Below are 15,764 nucleotides of genomic sequence, written 5' to 3'. Positions count from 1 at the left end.
GTTCTCTCTCTCTGTCTCTCCCCTCCCGCCCCCTCTATACCTTAGGGGCCATCCACACAGAAATATTTTTTGTGCAAACGCACGTTTTGCATCGTTTGGGCCAACCGTCCAAACGAATCCTGTAAACGCACTGCCTGAAAACGCACTTTTTTGAAACCTGGTCCCCGAAAACGGCTCTCGTTTGGCTTCGTTTGGACGGCGAATACGAATCTGTATCGATGATGTCATCGCCACACCCCTCTTTTACACCTTCTCTTACCCGCGACCACTGACGCACACAACTGCGGTGAAGCTAAGCGAGCATGTCCCATCTCCATGGTCAAACCAGCTCACTTCATCTAAATACTGTGTCTCTGCTCCCTGACCCTTCCCTATGGATTCTACACAAGATATATTGCTAACGTTATGTAGCTAACGTTAAACATCGCTAAAGTAGCTGACCGCTAGAGCAGCGAAGTAACGTTAACGTTAGCTGCTATGGCTATCTGTTTATAAAGTGGAAGTAGACAACTTATCAACTAGCTAGCTAATCTTTCTGCCTTGAACGGATTATAGTAATTTTTACCACGGCTTATTGTAGAAATGCTACTGCAAGAAAAACGTATAGATTATAAAAGTGTTAGTCAGCCTCAAGTGCCGATGTTAGAGCTAGCTAACGTTAGCGGCGCTGCTAGCGCGCTGCTAGCACGCTGCAATCATGCAAAATAAAAAGCAATCCAACAGCACATTATACAACGTAAACAAAGACACGTTTTCTTGCGGCGGACTTTATGAAATGAGCAGTGGTGAAAGGTATTATAGTACAGGGGTGTCAAATGTACGGCCCGCGGGCCGGATCAGGCCCGCAAATGGGTTTAATCCGGCCCGCGAGATGATTTTGTAAAGTATAAAAATGAGCTGCAATTTTTCAATAAAAGAAACTGCTGTTCCAATTGCGTCCACTGGATGGCACAATAGCAATTGTGTTAAGCAAGCAAACTGTTTATATCGGGCAGAGCAAGTAGGTCAAGCAAGTTCAGCCAGTCCCGCAAAATTTATTGCGGCTTCTACTTTTAACATGATGTGCTTTGGTACCCTCATTGCCCCAATATGTCTTTGTCAAAAAAGAGAAAAGTGGACACCCTCCTATTTATTCACAGAAGTGAATGGGAAAGCTGTTTGGTGTGTTCACAGCATGTTGCAGTGCTAAAAGAATATAACCTTCGTCGCCACTATGTGAGTCTTCATGCCGACAAATATGACAACTTTCAAGGACAGCGGAGAAGAGAGAAGGTGAATGAACTGTTGGCGGGTCTGAAGAAACAGCAGTCTGTGTTTACTCACAGCCGAGATGTCAGTGACGCTGCAGTGAAAGCTAGCTACCTCATTGCTAATGAAATCGCAGTGGCTTCAAAACCATTCAGTGAGGGTGAATTTGTTTTAAATTTAAAAACATGCATGATGAAGGCAGCGGAGATTGTGTGCCCTGAAAAGTGCCAGGCTTTTGCAAATATCAGCCTGACAAGAAACACAGTTGCAGACAGGATTTCCGATCTTTCAGTGGATTTGGACAGCCAGTTGAAGCAAAAAGTAAAGTCATTTATTGCGTTTTCAGTTGCAATTGATGAAAGCACGGACATTACAGATGTTGCACAACTGGCCATTTTCATCCGCGAAGTTGATGACACATTGACCGTCACCGAGGAGTTTGTGAAGTTGGTGCCGATGACAGATACGATGACAGCAGCTGATATTTTCACCGCACTCGTCGGCGCACTGGACAGGGTCGGAGTGGACTGGTCCCGCGCTGTCAGCCTGGCTACAGATGGTGCGCCTCAATGATCGGGAAAAAAGCTGGCGTTGTGACAAAGTTCAGAGAGAAAGTGCAATCTGCAAATGGAGGACGTGATTTTTGGACTTTTCACTGTATTTTGCACCAGGAGGCTTTGTGTTGCAAGTCATTAAAGATGGATAATGTCATGAAGGTGGTCATCCAAACTGTTAATTTCATCCGATCCAGAAGCCTGAATCACCGTCAGTTTGACAGCCTTCTCAGAGAGAAAGACCACATCTATAGCCTGCCATACCACACTGAGGTAAGATGGTTAAGCCGAGGTGCTGTGCTGAGGCGTTTCTTTGATTTACAACAGTGGTTCTCAACCTTTTTTTTGTGCCAGCGCCCCCCTATCCATTATCCAGGTCCCTAACGCCCCCCATCAAATATTATGTAGGCTAATTGCCCCGAATATTAATGATTACGCCCTGATATAGGCATATTATTGTTGTTACTATTGTTATCAAAAATAATCAAATAACTGAATGACAAACACATGTATTAGTTTCCCATGTATCAAAAAAGCCATGTAAATTGAAATGTTATATATTTACAGGTTTTTAAAAGAAAATGCAACCATTTGACATTCAAATTAAAAATCAGCAGCCAATCAGAACGACTAGATATGTAACATTCAAACTATAATTAGGTATTATCAAAAGACCTGCTGCATGTCCCTGGTGTGACCTCAGCACCTTTAGAAGATGACTATAATTTGAATGTCCTTTTTTGTTTGTGAAGTGACCTTGGGTGTCATGAAAGGCACTTTAAATAAAATGTATTATTATTATTATTATTATTATTACAAACACTAACAGTAGCCAATCAGAAACAGCTTAGCAATTTAACATTCAAATCTATTTTTCATTCAAATCTAAATGTTCCAACGGAAAACAAGCTGGCACTTATCAAGGGGTAAAAGCAGAAGAATACACACACACACACACACACACACACAGAAAAGTATTTTGGTGATGACAAACGACTTGAAGAACGACACCTACTGCCGAATGGAAATAGGTTTACAACCTTTGAAAGTTAGTGAGAGCCCTTTTTTGATGCTTTGAATAGTCTAAGTTAGAATAGTCTAGGTTAGAAGAGTCTAGGTTAGAATAGTCTAGGTTAGAAGAGTCTAGGTTAAAATAGTCTATGTTAGAAGAGTCTAGGTTAGAAGAGTCTAGGTTAGAATAGTCTAGGTTAGAATAGTCTAGGTTAGAAGAGTCTATGTTAGAAGAGTCTAGGTTAGAAGAGTCTATGTTAGAAGAGTCTAGGTTAGAATAGTCTAGGTTAGAAGAGTCTAGGTTAGAATAGTCTAGGTTAGAAGAGTCTAGGTTAGAATAATCTATGTTAGAAGAGTCTAGGTTAGAAGAGTCTAGGTTAGAATAGTCTAGGTTAGAAGAGTCTAGGTTAGAAGAGTCTATGTTAGAAGAGTCTAGGTTAGAAGAGTCTATGTTAGAATAGTCTAGGTTAGAATAGTCTAGTTTAGAAGAGTCTATGTTAGAAGAGTCTAGGTTAGAATAGTATAGGTTAGAAGAGTCTAGGTTAGAATAGTCTAGGTTAGAAGAGTCTAGGTTAGAATAGTCTAGGTTAGAAGAGTCTAGGTTAGAATAGTATAGGTTAGAAGAGTCTAGGTTAGAATAGTCTAGGTCAGAAGAGTCTAGGTTATAATAGTCTAGGTTAGAATAGTCTAGGTTAGAAGAGTCTAGGTTAGAATAGTATAGGTTAGAAGAGTCTAGGTTAGAATAGTCTAGGTTAGAAGAGTCTAAATTAGAAGAGTACAGGTTTACTATCGCCTGTCTTACGAGTAAATAGCAGAAAAAAACGTTTGGAGAAACGCAACCCCACGTCGCGCTGTGTTTTGAGGAGGTGTGAGAGAGTCCCGTACAGTAAACGGTGACATCACTGCCTCTATCGCTTCCATAAGAAAGTTTTAAAACCCCAAACACAAGCTCTGAACTGGCCGGAAGCTTGGGGAACAGCTACATGTTTGCCAAACAACAAAGAACACTCGATATATCTCGCACGTTGCTTTTCTTTCTCTCTCATGAAATTAAGCTGCCTTCAGGTCCAGTAGGAAACGTTGTGTTCTATAAACGATCTGACGAAAAACTGTTACTGTGAAATATAAAGTTGTGCTACATTAGGTGGGGGGGGCAGGGGGAGGGTAAAGAATAGAACAGGACGTTGCGGCGATTGCTTTTATTTATTTTATTTTTTTTAAATCTGAACGCAGCTCCACGTGGTACAGAGCTCATTTAAGATGATGCTCTTACGTCCCGTTTCCCTGAAGGCAGCACGGAGCTGCGTCAAACTAAGCTGACAGAAGCACAGAAGAGAAGAAGAGTTATGATACCGGTCTCGTCCAGTCGCAGTGCTGTAAACTGGCAGCTTTTAATGTTACAGACTTCCGATTTTTTAGTAGTTTAAGTGTAAACATGTATTGTTATTGTGAATCTTTGGTCTAAACTAGCTTTCAAACAAACGACCCCCAAGGGCACCTCAACGCCCCCCTTTCCAAAATATTGCTCCAACGCCCCCCATCATCTTCTGAATGCCCCCTGGGGGGCGGTACTGCTTCCGTTGAGAAACACTGATTTACGAGAAGAAATTGAACAGTTCATGGAAGAAAAGGGCAAACCAGTGTTAGAATTTCATTCCGCAGAATGGATGCAGGACCTTGCATTTATGGTGGATGTTACAGAGCACCTGAATAACTTGAACAAACAGCTGCAAGGGCGCAACAAAGTTGTCACGCAGTATTATGACAGCATACGTTCTTTCATGTTGAAGCTGTCATTGTGGGAGACACAACTCGCCGGTTGTGATGCAGCTCACTTCCCCTGTCTGAAAAATGTGTGCGCGACCCAACATGTCGCAGACATGAAGCGGTTAAAAGATAAAATAACGGGACTGTTACGGGAGTTTGAGCAACGCTTTCACATTTTTGGTGAACTGGAGAAAGACTTCAAAGTTTTTTGCTCGCCATTCACCGTGAATCCCTCTGATCTGCCCGTCAGCATCCAACTTAAAATAATAGACTTGCAGTGCGACTTGGATTTGAAGGGTAAATTTGCCGCAGCTGGCTTGGACACATTTTATCAGAATCTCTTGCCAGGTTACCCCAACTTGACAGCCCTCGCTGCAAAACTGTTGTGCATGTTTGGAACCACATATCACTGATTTTTAGTGTCTTTTCTCTCTCTCTATTTTATCTTCTATCATCTCTCCAGACTCTGTCAGGCTGATGAATGGGACCAGTCTGTGCTCAGGCAGACTGGAGGTGAAGACTAACCAGCGCTGGTCCTCAGTGTGTGATGACTTTGACCAGCAGGATGCAGAGGTGGTCTGTAGGGAGCTTGGCTGTGGGCCTCCTTCAGTCCTGCAGGGGGCGCTCTATGGAGAAGTGGACCCTCCAATGAGGACCAAAGAGTTCCAGTGTGGAGGCCATGAGTCTACTCTCCTGGACTGTAGAAGCTCAGGCTCAGATAGAAACACCTGCTCACCCGGAAAAGCTGTTGGACTCACCTGCTCAGGTATAAGAGGAGCTGCAGCTTTGATTTGGTTCATTTCTGTGCTAATGAAACTCACTTTGTTCTTTTTTCTGATGACTCACTGGTTTCTGTTCAGAGCCTGTTAGGTTGGTGGGAGGAGCCAGTCGCTGTGCAGGAACACTGGAGGTGAAACTGGGAGAATGGAGACCAGTGAGGTACTCTTCATCTGGCTGGACCCTGAAGACATCAGATGCTGCCTGCAGAGAGTTAGACTGTGGCTCTGCTGTTTCTGTTGGAGAGAGAAAAGAGTCCTCACGCAGATATATGTGGTTCATCAACTCTTTGTTGGTTGAGCCTGGATCTGCTCTGAGGGAGTATGCAAGATCATCTTACTCTTCCTCCATCCTGAATCTCACCTGCTCAGGTAACCCCATCAGGGACATCATCTATGACATCATCTATAACAGTAACCTACCCATGTTGACCTTATTCACCTTTAATAGTTGAATATATTTATAGTACACAGCTTGCCAGTGAACAAAAAATGAATAATCATTCTTAACAATATGTAACATTTCTTTTTTATGACTATATATATATATATATATATATATATACGGAGTGTCTATTTGCACCCCCGGTACGAATAGCCTCGGCCACACAGCTGAGCTATTCACACCCTGTGATGTAACAACAAAAACACGTTGCTCGCGTGCACCGAAATCATGGTTGACGTTCTTCCATGACAGCAGAAACTGGCATATTAGGAGAGTTTTGTCTCTAAAGTTTATAACAATTTAATTTCTAGCGGGAAATGGATACTACAGTTGCGCTTTCTGTCTTCAGTGAAAGCATACAACCGTTAGTTTGTTAGTTAGTACCTATTTTTTGTATACAGTATGGTTACCTAGTCACCGAGTCTTGAAGACACCAAGTGGTAAACAGTTGTACAACTTCTGTAAGAACTGCTAGGTGAGTGTTTAGTATACTGTGCTTTGGTCTGGGAGTCTGGAGTTTGGTTCCCTGGTGAGGTGATCTTGTTTTTTTCATTTTGGTTAGATAATTTGCATGCAATTGCGCAAGTCAGGGCCCACGAACGCAAAATCTTTTTTGCAGGGTGGTAGGGGATGACTCATGAATATGCCTGCTCTGGTTGGGTTGGTTAGGTTTAGGCAAGAGGAGTGGGATTGGTTATGGTTAGGGTAAGAATGTCAGGGCGATAATATTCGAAAAAGGTGTAATACATGAGTAGTATAGATAACTGTGTCTAAATATATGCCAAGGTACTGTAAATGCACAGGGGTGCAAATAGTATACATTGATATTTGTATCAGACGGGGTATTAATAGAACACATTGCTGTGTGCACCGGCGGGGTACAAATAGCATTCATTTTGAATTTCACCAGGGTACGAATAGCATTCATTTCTAATTGCACCAGGGTACGAATAGCTCTTCTAATTGCACCAGGGTACGAATAGCTCTTCTAATTGCACCAGGGTACGAATAGCATACACTGCTAATTGTACCAAGGGTGCAAATAGCCTCACCCTAATAGTTGAATATATTTATAGTACACAGCTTGCCAGTGAACAAAAAATAATAAATAAATAAATAAAAACACTATATACAGTATCACCTGTTGCTGATCCGAAAAATCGAGCGTTGCTTGTTTTAACAGAGTGGCTCCGTCTCCTTCGCTGGAGCTCACTCTAGCTGCATTTGGGCTTGGGGTTGGGTTAGCAGCAGCAACAAGTGTCGTGTTAGCATGTGTTGATGTAAGGAGCTTCATAAGATTGGAGTTGCTTGAGGCAGACATGGATAAAGTCTTTTTTCCTGGGCATAGCGTCCATGTTACATAAACATTCTTGCCTTTAATTTCAATGAGGGAGAAGTAGTGCCGGTACTTCCAGTTCGAGAACGCTACCTTTGAATTTCCCTGGCTCGCCATTAGTAACGCCGTTATACTATATATATATACATTATATATATATATATGTGTGTATGTGTTAGGGCTGTCACCATTAACGCGTTAATCACGATGCGATTAAGGGCCGATTATAACTAATATTATATAATCACATTAATCGCATCCCGCCATTTATTAATTTTCTTTCACTTCACTCAGCTTCACGTCGGGCCTAACAACACCTGTTCTAAAATCACTAGAATCTAGCTCTGCTACTATTTTGATCCTTTGCAGCACCTTTACTTATCATCAAGCTGCCATACTTCCTCGTAACACATCCTGCTGGTGCAGGCTGCTGGCACGATGGAGAAAGACAGCAGCAACACAATCTGAATGGCGCTTTTTATTTTCCAAAACTCCCGGACAGCTCAGACAAGTCGAAAGCCGTATGCACGTTGTCTAAAGCTGAATTAAAATATCCCAGAAGCATGTCAAGCTTGAGCTACCACCTACGAGCTAAGTATAGTAGTACAGTTAACGTGACTCAGGTTGATGCTTGTGGGCTCAGGCAAAGCGTTACTTTGGAGAGTGCTACTTGCCGACCTGCGGATGAAATGAAATCCAAAAAAATGACTACAGCTTTGCTAAAATTGGTAGCTACTAACTGCAGATCTGTCAGCATCATAGAAGACTCAGGTCTCAGTCTTATACATTGCCGTTGGGGGACAGTAGTTTCACGCATACGACACGGAGAAAGATTTAGATAGATTCACACATTTCTTTTTTGTTTAAAGTAAATAAATTAATAATAAACAAATACAAATCTTAAAGTCAAGTTCATAAAGTAACTTTCTTTGCATTCATTTGATTCACAATCAAGATACACTGTTAAGAATTGCTTTGTTTTCCATTGTTAATATGTATTTAAAATCAGTTTTGAAATGCAAAACAATCGAATTTTAATCATGTGATAAAACATGCGATTAATTGAGATTATATAGAAATTTAGCGATTAATCGTGATTAAAAACAATTAATCGTTGGTCAGCCCTTATATAATCAATTGAAAAATGTAATCGAATTAATTGCATACATAATTTTTGCTGTGAAGTATTTTAAATATTTCAATTCAAATGAATCCATGAATAATCAGCATTAGTGACATTAAAGTAAAGAAAAACTCTTTTTATTATTATTTTCACTGTTCAAATAATGACCATAATCAGTGGCGCAAAAGGTGGGTATGCACTATATGCAGGAGCAGGAGCCGCAGTCGCAGCGCCAGCCGCAGTCGAAGCAATTCCCGGGGCCGTGGCAGAGGATCGCCCCGCTCGCTCTCGATCCCGTTCATAAACCTTTCTACCACCGATGTGTTGCCCTTTTGATGTATACCCTCCTGTTTTTACCTCTTATGAGTTTCTCCTAATGTCAGCAATTGATTTTTAATCAAGCGCATAGGGGCGCCAAAGTGATGGTAAAAAGAAATATTTTTAATTTAAAAAAAATATATTTTTTATATGTAGCTGCTTTTGTGCGTTTCTAAATCATTTCTTTTATTTCCTCAATGTTTCATAATATTGTAGAGGACTAACAGGCTAGAGTAGGCACCCTATCTCATAAGATTCCATCATAGAATTTTGACATACTGTAGTAGAGGGAGTGGGGGGTGGCGCTCCCTACTTTGGTCACGCCAAGACCCGGGCTATTTAAGGGTGGGTCGTGGCCATAGTAGGATTCATAATATCGCGACTGGGGGCGCTGTGAGAGCTGAGCGAGCAGGTACAGTAGTGAGTTGTTGTCTGTGGAAAAATATGAATAAAGCAAAACAGCTGTTGGGGGATAAAAATAGAAAAAGAAAGAGGGAAAAGGAGATAGCATGTCAATGGGTGCAACAGCAGTTAAATAAGTGGATGGTGAAAGGCAACAGGTAGGATTTAAAGTGTAACGTATGTGCTTGGCGGCTTGCAAATATTGGTGTTAACAGACTAGCTAGCGTTTGCTGGGAATGTAGCAGCCAAATGGGGGTTTACACCTAGCTTAGAATGCAAAACCCAGGTTGCTGAGCTGAAAACTGGAAAATATAAGATAGCATGTAATAGATGACAAGAATCTGGAAAACACAACTAATGCAATAACCATGGAATCATGAGAGCCACGAAATGCTAATTTGTGGCCACAAAATACAAATTTTTAGGGATATAGAATTTTAGGGATAACAACGTGGCCTTACTATAATGCGGACAGTTCTGCTGTACCTGTGTGGGGCATAGGCTACCCAGAGCAAGCTAAACGTGCAGTCATGGACAGAGATGATTTGATTGAATTGTATTTTAGGCTGGGAATGAGTTACAAAGACATTCTAAAAAGCCTGGTTTTGCAAGGAATCGTTATTACCAAGAGGCATTTAAACAGAATATTGAAAGCCTGGATGCTTTACCAGCGAAGATACGACTTGGAAGCCGGTATAGATTTCATTGTTGACCAACTGAAAGGCCCTGGAAAGGATCACGGTTACCTGTGGATGTATACAAAGTGCATACAACAAGGCATCTCTATAAGAAAAGAAGACAAGCTCGCCAGACTCGTAAAAACCGACTTGGGAACAGAGAACGTGGTGGTTAGAGACATTCAGCGGTATCTACGGAAGGATGATGTAGATGACAGAGCAGCGGAGAGAAGTTACATCACAGGGCCAAGTACTGCAAACCAGAGAATTGAGAGCTGGTGGGAAGTGATGAGAAAAGAAGGAATCAAACAATGGATCACGCTTCTAGGAGAACTGAAGGATCAGGGTTTTTTCTCTGGGGATGTTCTGGACAAAGCTTTAACACAGTACTGCTTCATGCCAGTAATTCAGGTAAATATCTTATAATGACCTTAAGGGTCAGAACCTCTGCCGTCAACTTGCATTACCTTCATGTAAGCTTAGAAATGTAGGCCAGTTGTGTTTATGTTTATCTGTGATGTAGGCCTACTGGTTCTTTAGATTGTTGTGAAAGAAGACATATAGGCTAACAATATGATTTGCTTACAAAAACTATATTTTTTTCTTCCTCAATATAAGGCAGGAGCCCTGCTTTGTGGGCATTTCACTTAATCCATGTTTAAATTGCGTACTAATTTGTAGCCCTACTAATACCCTAATTGTTATTGTTTCTTCAACAGGAAGTATTAAATGATATACGGGATGTTTGGAATGATCACCGTATACGGCCCTCCAAGAACACAAACGTGCCCAGTGGGATACCTGATATCATGTACATGGCCCCTCACCTTTGGGGGACAGAAGATTTTCTTGTTCCACTTACTGAAGATTTGACCACATGTAAAGACAACTGCACATTTTTAAGTTCAGTCCCATGTGATGCGGACGTGTTTGATTTGTGCACAATAACAATGGAGGAATCAGGCTTGGAGTACCCATCTACCATGTCCCAGTCACTTGATTTATATGTTCAGCTGAGGGACTCGATTCGTCCACAGTTATTTGAGCTGGCAGTTTAGATAAACAGAAATACCTTGTTGTTTTTCTTGTGCCTTTGTTGGAAACAAAAATAATCAGAAAAGACCTTATACCATACTGTTTTAGCAATCTGTCAATAGTTGAACTCATCCTGATAGCTATTGTTAGCAAGAATTATAATCCTTCATGCTGATCCATATTGATATTATCTTGTCAAACTGTAAACACTACAATTGCTACAATACGTTCATATTGTTTAAAGCTATGTTTGTCATGTGTTTTTGGTATTCTGCTTAAGAGTTAAGTTAAAAACTCTGAATGAACACATATGGAATTATGTACTTAACAAAAAAGTGTGAAATAACTGAAAACATGTCTTATATTCTAGTTTCTTCAAAGTAGCCACCCTTTGCTTTTTTGATAGCGCTATAAACCCTGGGTGTTCTCTCAATGAGCTTCATGAGGTAGTCACCTGAAATGGTTTTCACTTCACAGGTGTGCCTTGTCAGGGTTAATTAGTGGAATTTTTTCCCGTATTAATGGGGTTGGGACCATCAGTTGTGTTGTGCAGAAGTCAGGTTGAAACACAGCCGACAGCCCTATTGGACAACTGTTAGAATTCATATTATGGCAAGAACCAATCAGCTAAGTAAAGATAAATGAGTGGCCATCATTACTTTAACAAATGAAGGTCAGTCAGTCAGTAAAATTGCAAACATTTTGAATGTGTCCCCAAGTGCAGTCGCAAAAACCATCAAGCACTACAATAAAACTGGCTCACATGAGGACCGCCCCAGGAAAGGAAGACCAAGAGTCACCTCTGCTGCTGAGGATAAGTTCATCCGAGTCACCAGCCTCAGAAATCACAAGTTAACAGCAGCTCAGATTAGAGACCAGATGAATGCCACACAGAGTTCTAGCAGCAGACACATCTCTAGAACAACTGTTAAGAGGAGAATGCGCAAATCAGGCCTTCATGGTCAAGTAGCTGCTAGGAAACCACTGCTAAGGAGATACAACAAGCAGAAGAGATTTGTTTGGGCCAAGAAACACAAGGAATGGACATTAGACCAGTGGAAATCTGTGCTTTGGTCTGATGAGTCCAAATTTGAGATGTTTGGCGTCTTTGTCTGTTGGGGATTTATTCAAAATTGAAGGCATACTGAACCAGCATGGCTACCACAGCATCCTGCAGCGACATGCCATCCCATCCGGTTTGCGTTTAGTTGGACCATCATTTATTTTTCAACAGGACATTGACCCCAAACACACCTCCAGGCTGTGTAAGGGCTATTTGACCAAGAAGGAGAGTGATGGAGTGCTGCACCAGATGACCTGGCCTCCACAGTCATCGGACCTGAACCCAATCGAGATGGTTTGGGGGGAGCTGGACCGCAGAGTGAAGGCAAAAGGGCCAACAAGTGGGAACATCTCTGGGAACTCCTTCAAGACTGTTGGAAAACCATTTCAGGTGACGACCTCTTGAAGCTCATCAAGAGAATGCCAAAAAAAAATTAAAAAAAGGGATTGTCTGTAATTTGGAGCTGTGACTAGAGCATCATAACCCCTGAGGAGCTTTAATTATTATTATGGGGCTCTAAAGGGGTGTGAATCTATCTGGGTCATGGGGGCGGGAGTTTCTTGAAGAAATTGAGGCTGTCGCTCTTCTTCTGTGTTACCTGCACTTTCAGCGTCATACAACCATTCAAAACTATTACACAAGCTTGGTTTTTATGGCTGTGTTTTTTGCTTTTTCTTAGGCCTGTTGAGGTCTATTTCTGTGTTCAATGCCCATCGTTCGGAGGCAAATTTTTTGTTTGCAGTGCTCTGAATTGTAAGACTACCTCTTCACCACCATTATACCCTGCCGAATATATATGTATTTTTTCATTGCTCAGGACCCTGAAACTTATTTGGCCTGTGCATTATTGGCGTATGTTATTTTCATATAACAACCATGAGTGACATTAAGATTGTCTCTTTAAATGTCAAGGGGATTGGCCATGTTGTGAAAAGGCAGAATATTATTTCTTTATTAAAGAAAGAGAATGCACAAATCGCCCTTTTACAAGAAAAACATTTGACAGATTTGGAACACATTAAATTAAGGAGAAGTTGGATAGGCCAGGTGTTCTATTCATCCTTCAACTCGCAAAGTAGAGGAGTAGCCATTCTCATTCATAAGAAGTTACCATTTACTCTGGACGAGGTTGTTAAGGATGATGAGGGACGATTTGTTATTATCTCAGGTTTTCTTTAAGGGGAGCGAATCCTCATTGGTTCTGTTTATGGCCCTAATGCATTCGAGCCCTCTTTCTTTTCTGGACTGCTTGCAGCGGCATCCTCGCATTTATCCCCCTTCACGGTATTCGGAGGAGACTTTAACTGTGTTCAAGATGCTAGTGTTGACCAATCTCCATCAAAACCTGCTTTTTTGTCAAAAAAGACCGCAAGGCTGAAGGAGCTGTGTGCCGATCTGGGTCTCTTCGACGTCTGGAGAATTATAAATCCAACGGCGAAAGACTACACTTTTTACTCTCATCCCCACCAATCTCTATCAAGAATAGACTATTTTCTGGTATCTAGGGGGGTAGTGGATAGAGTCAAGGCATGTTCAATTGGAATATGTACATTGTCTGATCATAACCCGGTATCTATGACTATATCCCCCCCCTATCTCGATCCCTCCACGCGCCACTGGAGATTTAATTCTTCACTTTTAAGTAGCCCCTCATTTCTGGATTTTCTGGAGAAGCAATGGGAACTTTTTATGGCAACAAATAATACACCAGGTATAAATCCTTCCCTGTTATGGGAACGGCTAAGGCGTTCATGAGGGGGTCCATTATTTCTTACACAGCAGCTCATAAGAGGGAAACAATCAGGAAGCAACTGGAATTAGAACATTCGATCCGGGATTTAGAGAACAAGTTTAAAGGGTCTCCATCTAAACAGAATCTTAAAAACTTAGAAGCAGTAAGATCGGCGCTTAATCAACTCTTAACAAGCAAAGCGGAGGCTTCTATCCTTTTTGCCAGACAGAGGCTATATGAACACGGCAATAAGCCTGGCCGCCTTCTCGCCCGAATGGCAAAGGGCAGACATGCCATTAATTTAATATCATCACTTAAAGATAATAATGGAGACAAAGTTCATGAATCAAAAAAAATTTATAATATTATGAGACAGTTCTACTACAAGTTATATTCCACCGAATGCAATACATCGGATGACCTCAGAAAATCCTTCCTGGATCAAATCAGTCTCCCCTCTCTTACAGAAGAACAGCGGGAGTCCCTGAATAGGCCGGTTACCAGGGAAGAGGTTCTGGATGCTATTCGAACACTTCAAAGTGGGAAAGCACCAGGGCCGGATGGCTATGGGCCGGAATTTTATAAAAAAATTAGCAGAGTTGTGGTAGGCACTCTGACCGATATGTTTTTGGACTCCTTCAGGAATAGATGTCTCCCTCCCTCCCTAAATCTAGCCAATATCTATTTAATCCTAAAGAAAAATAAACCACCAGATGAGTGCGGTTCTTATAGACCTGTCAGCCTTATAAATGTGGACAGCAAGATACTCTCTAAAGTGCTGGCCAGACGATTAGAGAATTACTTACCTTCACTCATAAAGGACGATCAGACAGGCTTTATCAGGGGAAGGGTCTCGTACTCTAATGTGAGGAGACTTCTTAATGTAGTACAGTACTCCTCAGAGATGCGGCACCGGGCACTAGCTATATCCTTGGACGCAGAAAAAGCGTTCGATTGAGTGGAGTGGGGGTTTATGTGGGATGTCCTGAGCAGGTTTGGATTAGGAGAGGAGTTTATAAATTGGATAAAACTTACTTATCATTCACCAGAGGCCTGTGTCTTGACCAATGGCATGCGCTCTTCTCCCTTCCCACTCGATAGAGGGACAAGACAGGGCTGCCCTCTCTCCCCCCTCCTTTTTGCCCACACTTTAGAACCACTGGCGGAACGTATTAGGATTAGTAAGGAAATACACGGCGTCACTTTAGGCAAGACCACTCACAAAATAGCATTATATGCTGATGACGTTTTACTTTTTCTTTCCGAGCCTGAGGCATCGGTCCCCGCTACTATGTCAATTATCAACTCATTTGGTTCCATTTCGGGCTATAAAGTAAATTACACAAAATCTGAGGCCATGCCCCTGGGGAATTACGGTAGTACATGTTCAGATACGAATTTTCCGTTCAGATGGGCCACTTCAGGCTTTGTTTATCTTGGTATCAAGGTGTCACCTAATGTTGAGGACCTGAGGAGACATAATTTTGGGCCTACAATCAGAACAGTTAAGAATGACCTTGAGAGATGGCAGGACCTTCCCCTCTCCTGGATGGGCAGAATCAGTCTCATAAAGATGAACATACTCCCCAGGTTGCTTTACCCTATGCAGATGTTACCTTTATGGTTACCTTTAGATCTAGAAAGGGCCTTTTCACAATTTATTTGGCGCAATAAAAGACCCAGAATCAGAATTAAGACTTTACAACTGCCGGTGGAACAAGGGGGATTAGCCCTACCCAATCTGAGATATTATAACTGGGCCTGCCACACCCGAATAGTCTGGGACTGGCTCCAGTCTCATTTAAAATCTGAAGTGGGTATTGATGAATGGTCCTCCTCTCCCTACTGAGCAAACTAACAAATTATGGAAAAAAGAGGTTGCCAGACATTAAGCATAACCCTATTATTTACAACACTATTGGAGTCTGGCGAGACATTGCAAAGCATTCTGGGGAAAACACTACCTTTGCATTAACGCCTGTGACTAGGAATGATGAGTTCGTCCCAGGAAGTAATAATAGTGTGTTTGATAGTTGGCATAAGAAAGGCATCAGGCTTATTTGGGATGTTTACCAGGGTAATACACTGATGTCCTTTCAACAACTTCAACAAAAATACAACGTTGCATCTGAACACTTTTACGGGTATCTTCAACTCCGTAGCTTTATTCTGTCAAAGCTGAAAAACCTCCACACAGGCACTCCCTCTCTCGGTGATATACTGTAGGCTTATTTATACTGAATCGAAAAGACACAAGACATTTTATCTCCCATTCCT

The 15,764-nt window shown here is 41.7% G+C and overlaps 1 protein-coding gene across 1 annotated transcript; it reads left to right on the top strand.

The window, feature by feature from the left end:
• Positions 1 to 1,440: 1,440 nt before the first annotated feature.
• On the top strand, positions 1,441 to 10,854 carry LOC114570258 (scavenger receptor cysteine-rich type 1 protein M130-like). Its single transcript, XM_028600499.1, has 4 exons — positions 1,441 to 1,807; positions 5,044 to 5,346; positions 5,441 to 5,728; positions 10,377 to 10,854. The coding sequence occupies exons 1-4, from the start codon at positions 1,441 to 1,443 to the stop codon at positions 10,388 to 10,390; spliced, it is 972 nt and encodes a 323-aa protein (XP_028456300.1). The 3' UTR covers positions 10,391 to 10,854.
• Positions 10,855 to 15,764: the final 4,910 nt, after the last annotated feature.

This window comes from Perca flavescens, chromosome 15, assembly GCF_004354835.1.
Source record: "Perca flavescens isolate YP-PL-M2 chromosome 15, PFLA_1.0, whole genome shotgun sequence".
NCBI lineage: Eukaryota > Metazoa > Chordata > Actinopteri > Perciformes > Percidae > Perca > Perca flavescens.
The sequence above is the reverse complement of the archived record's forward strand: the minus strand, read 5'-3'. Positions and strand labels throughout refer to the sequence as shown.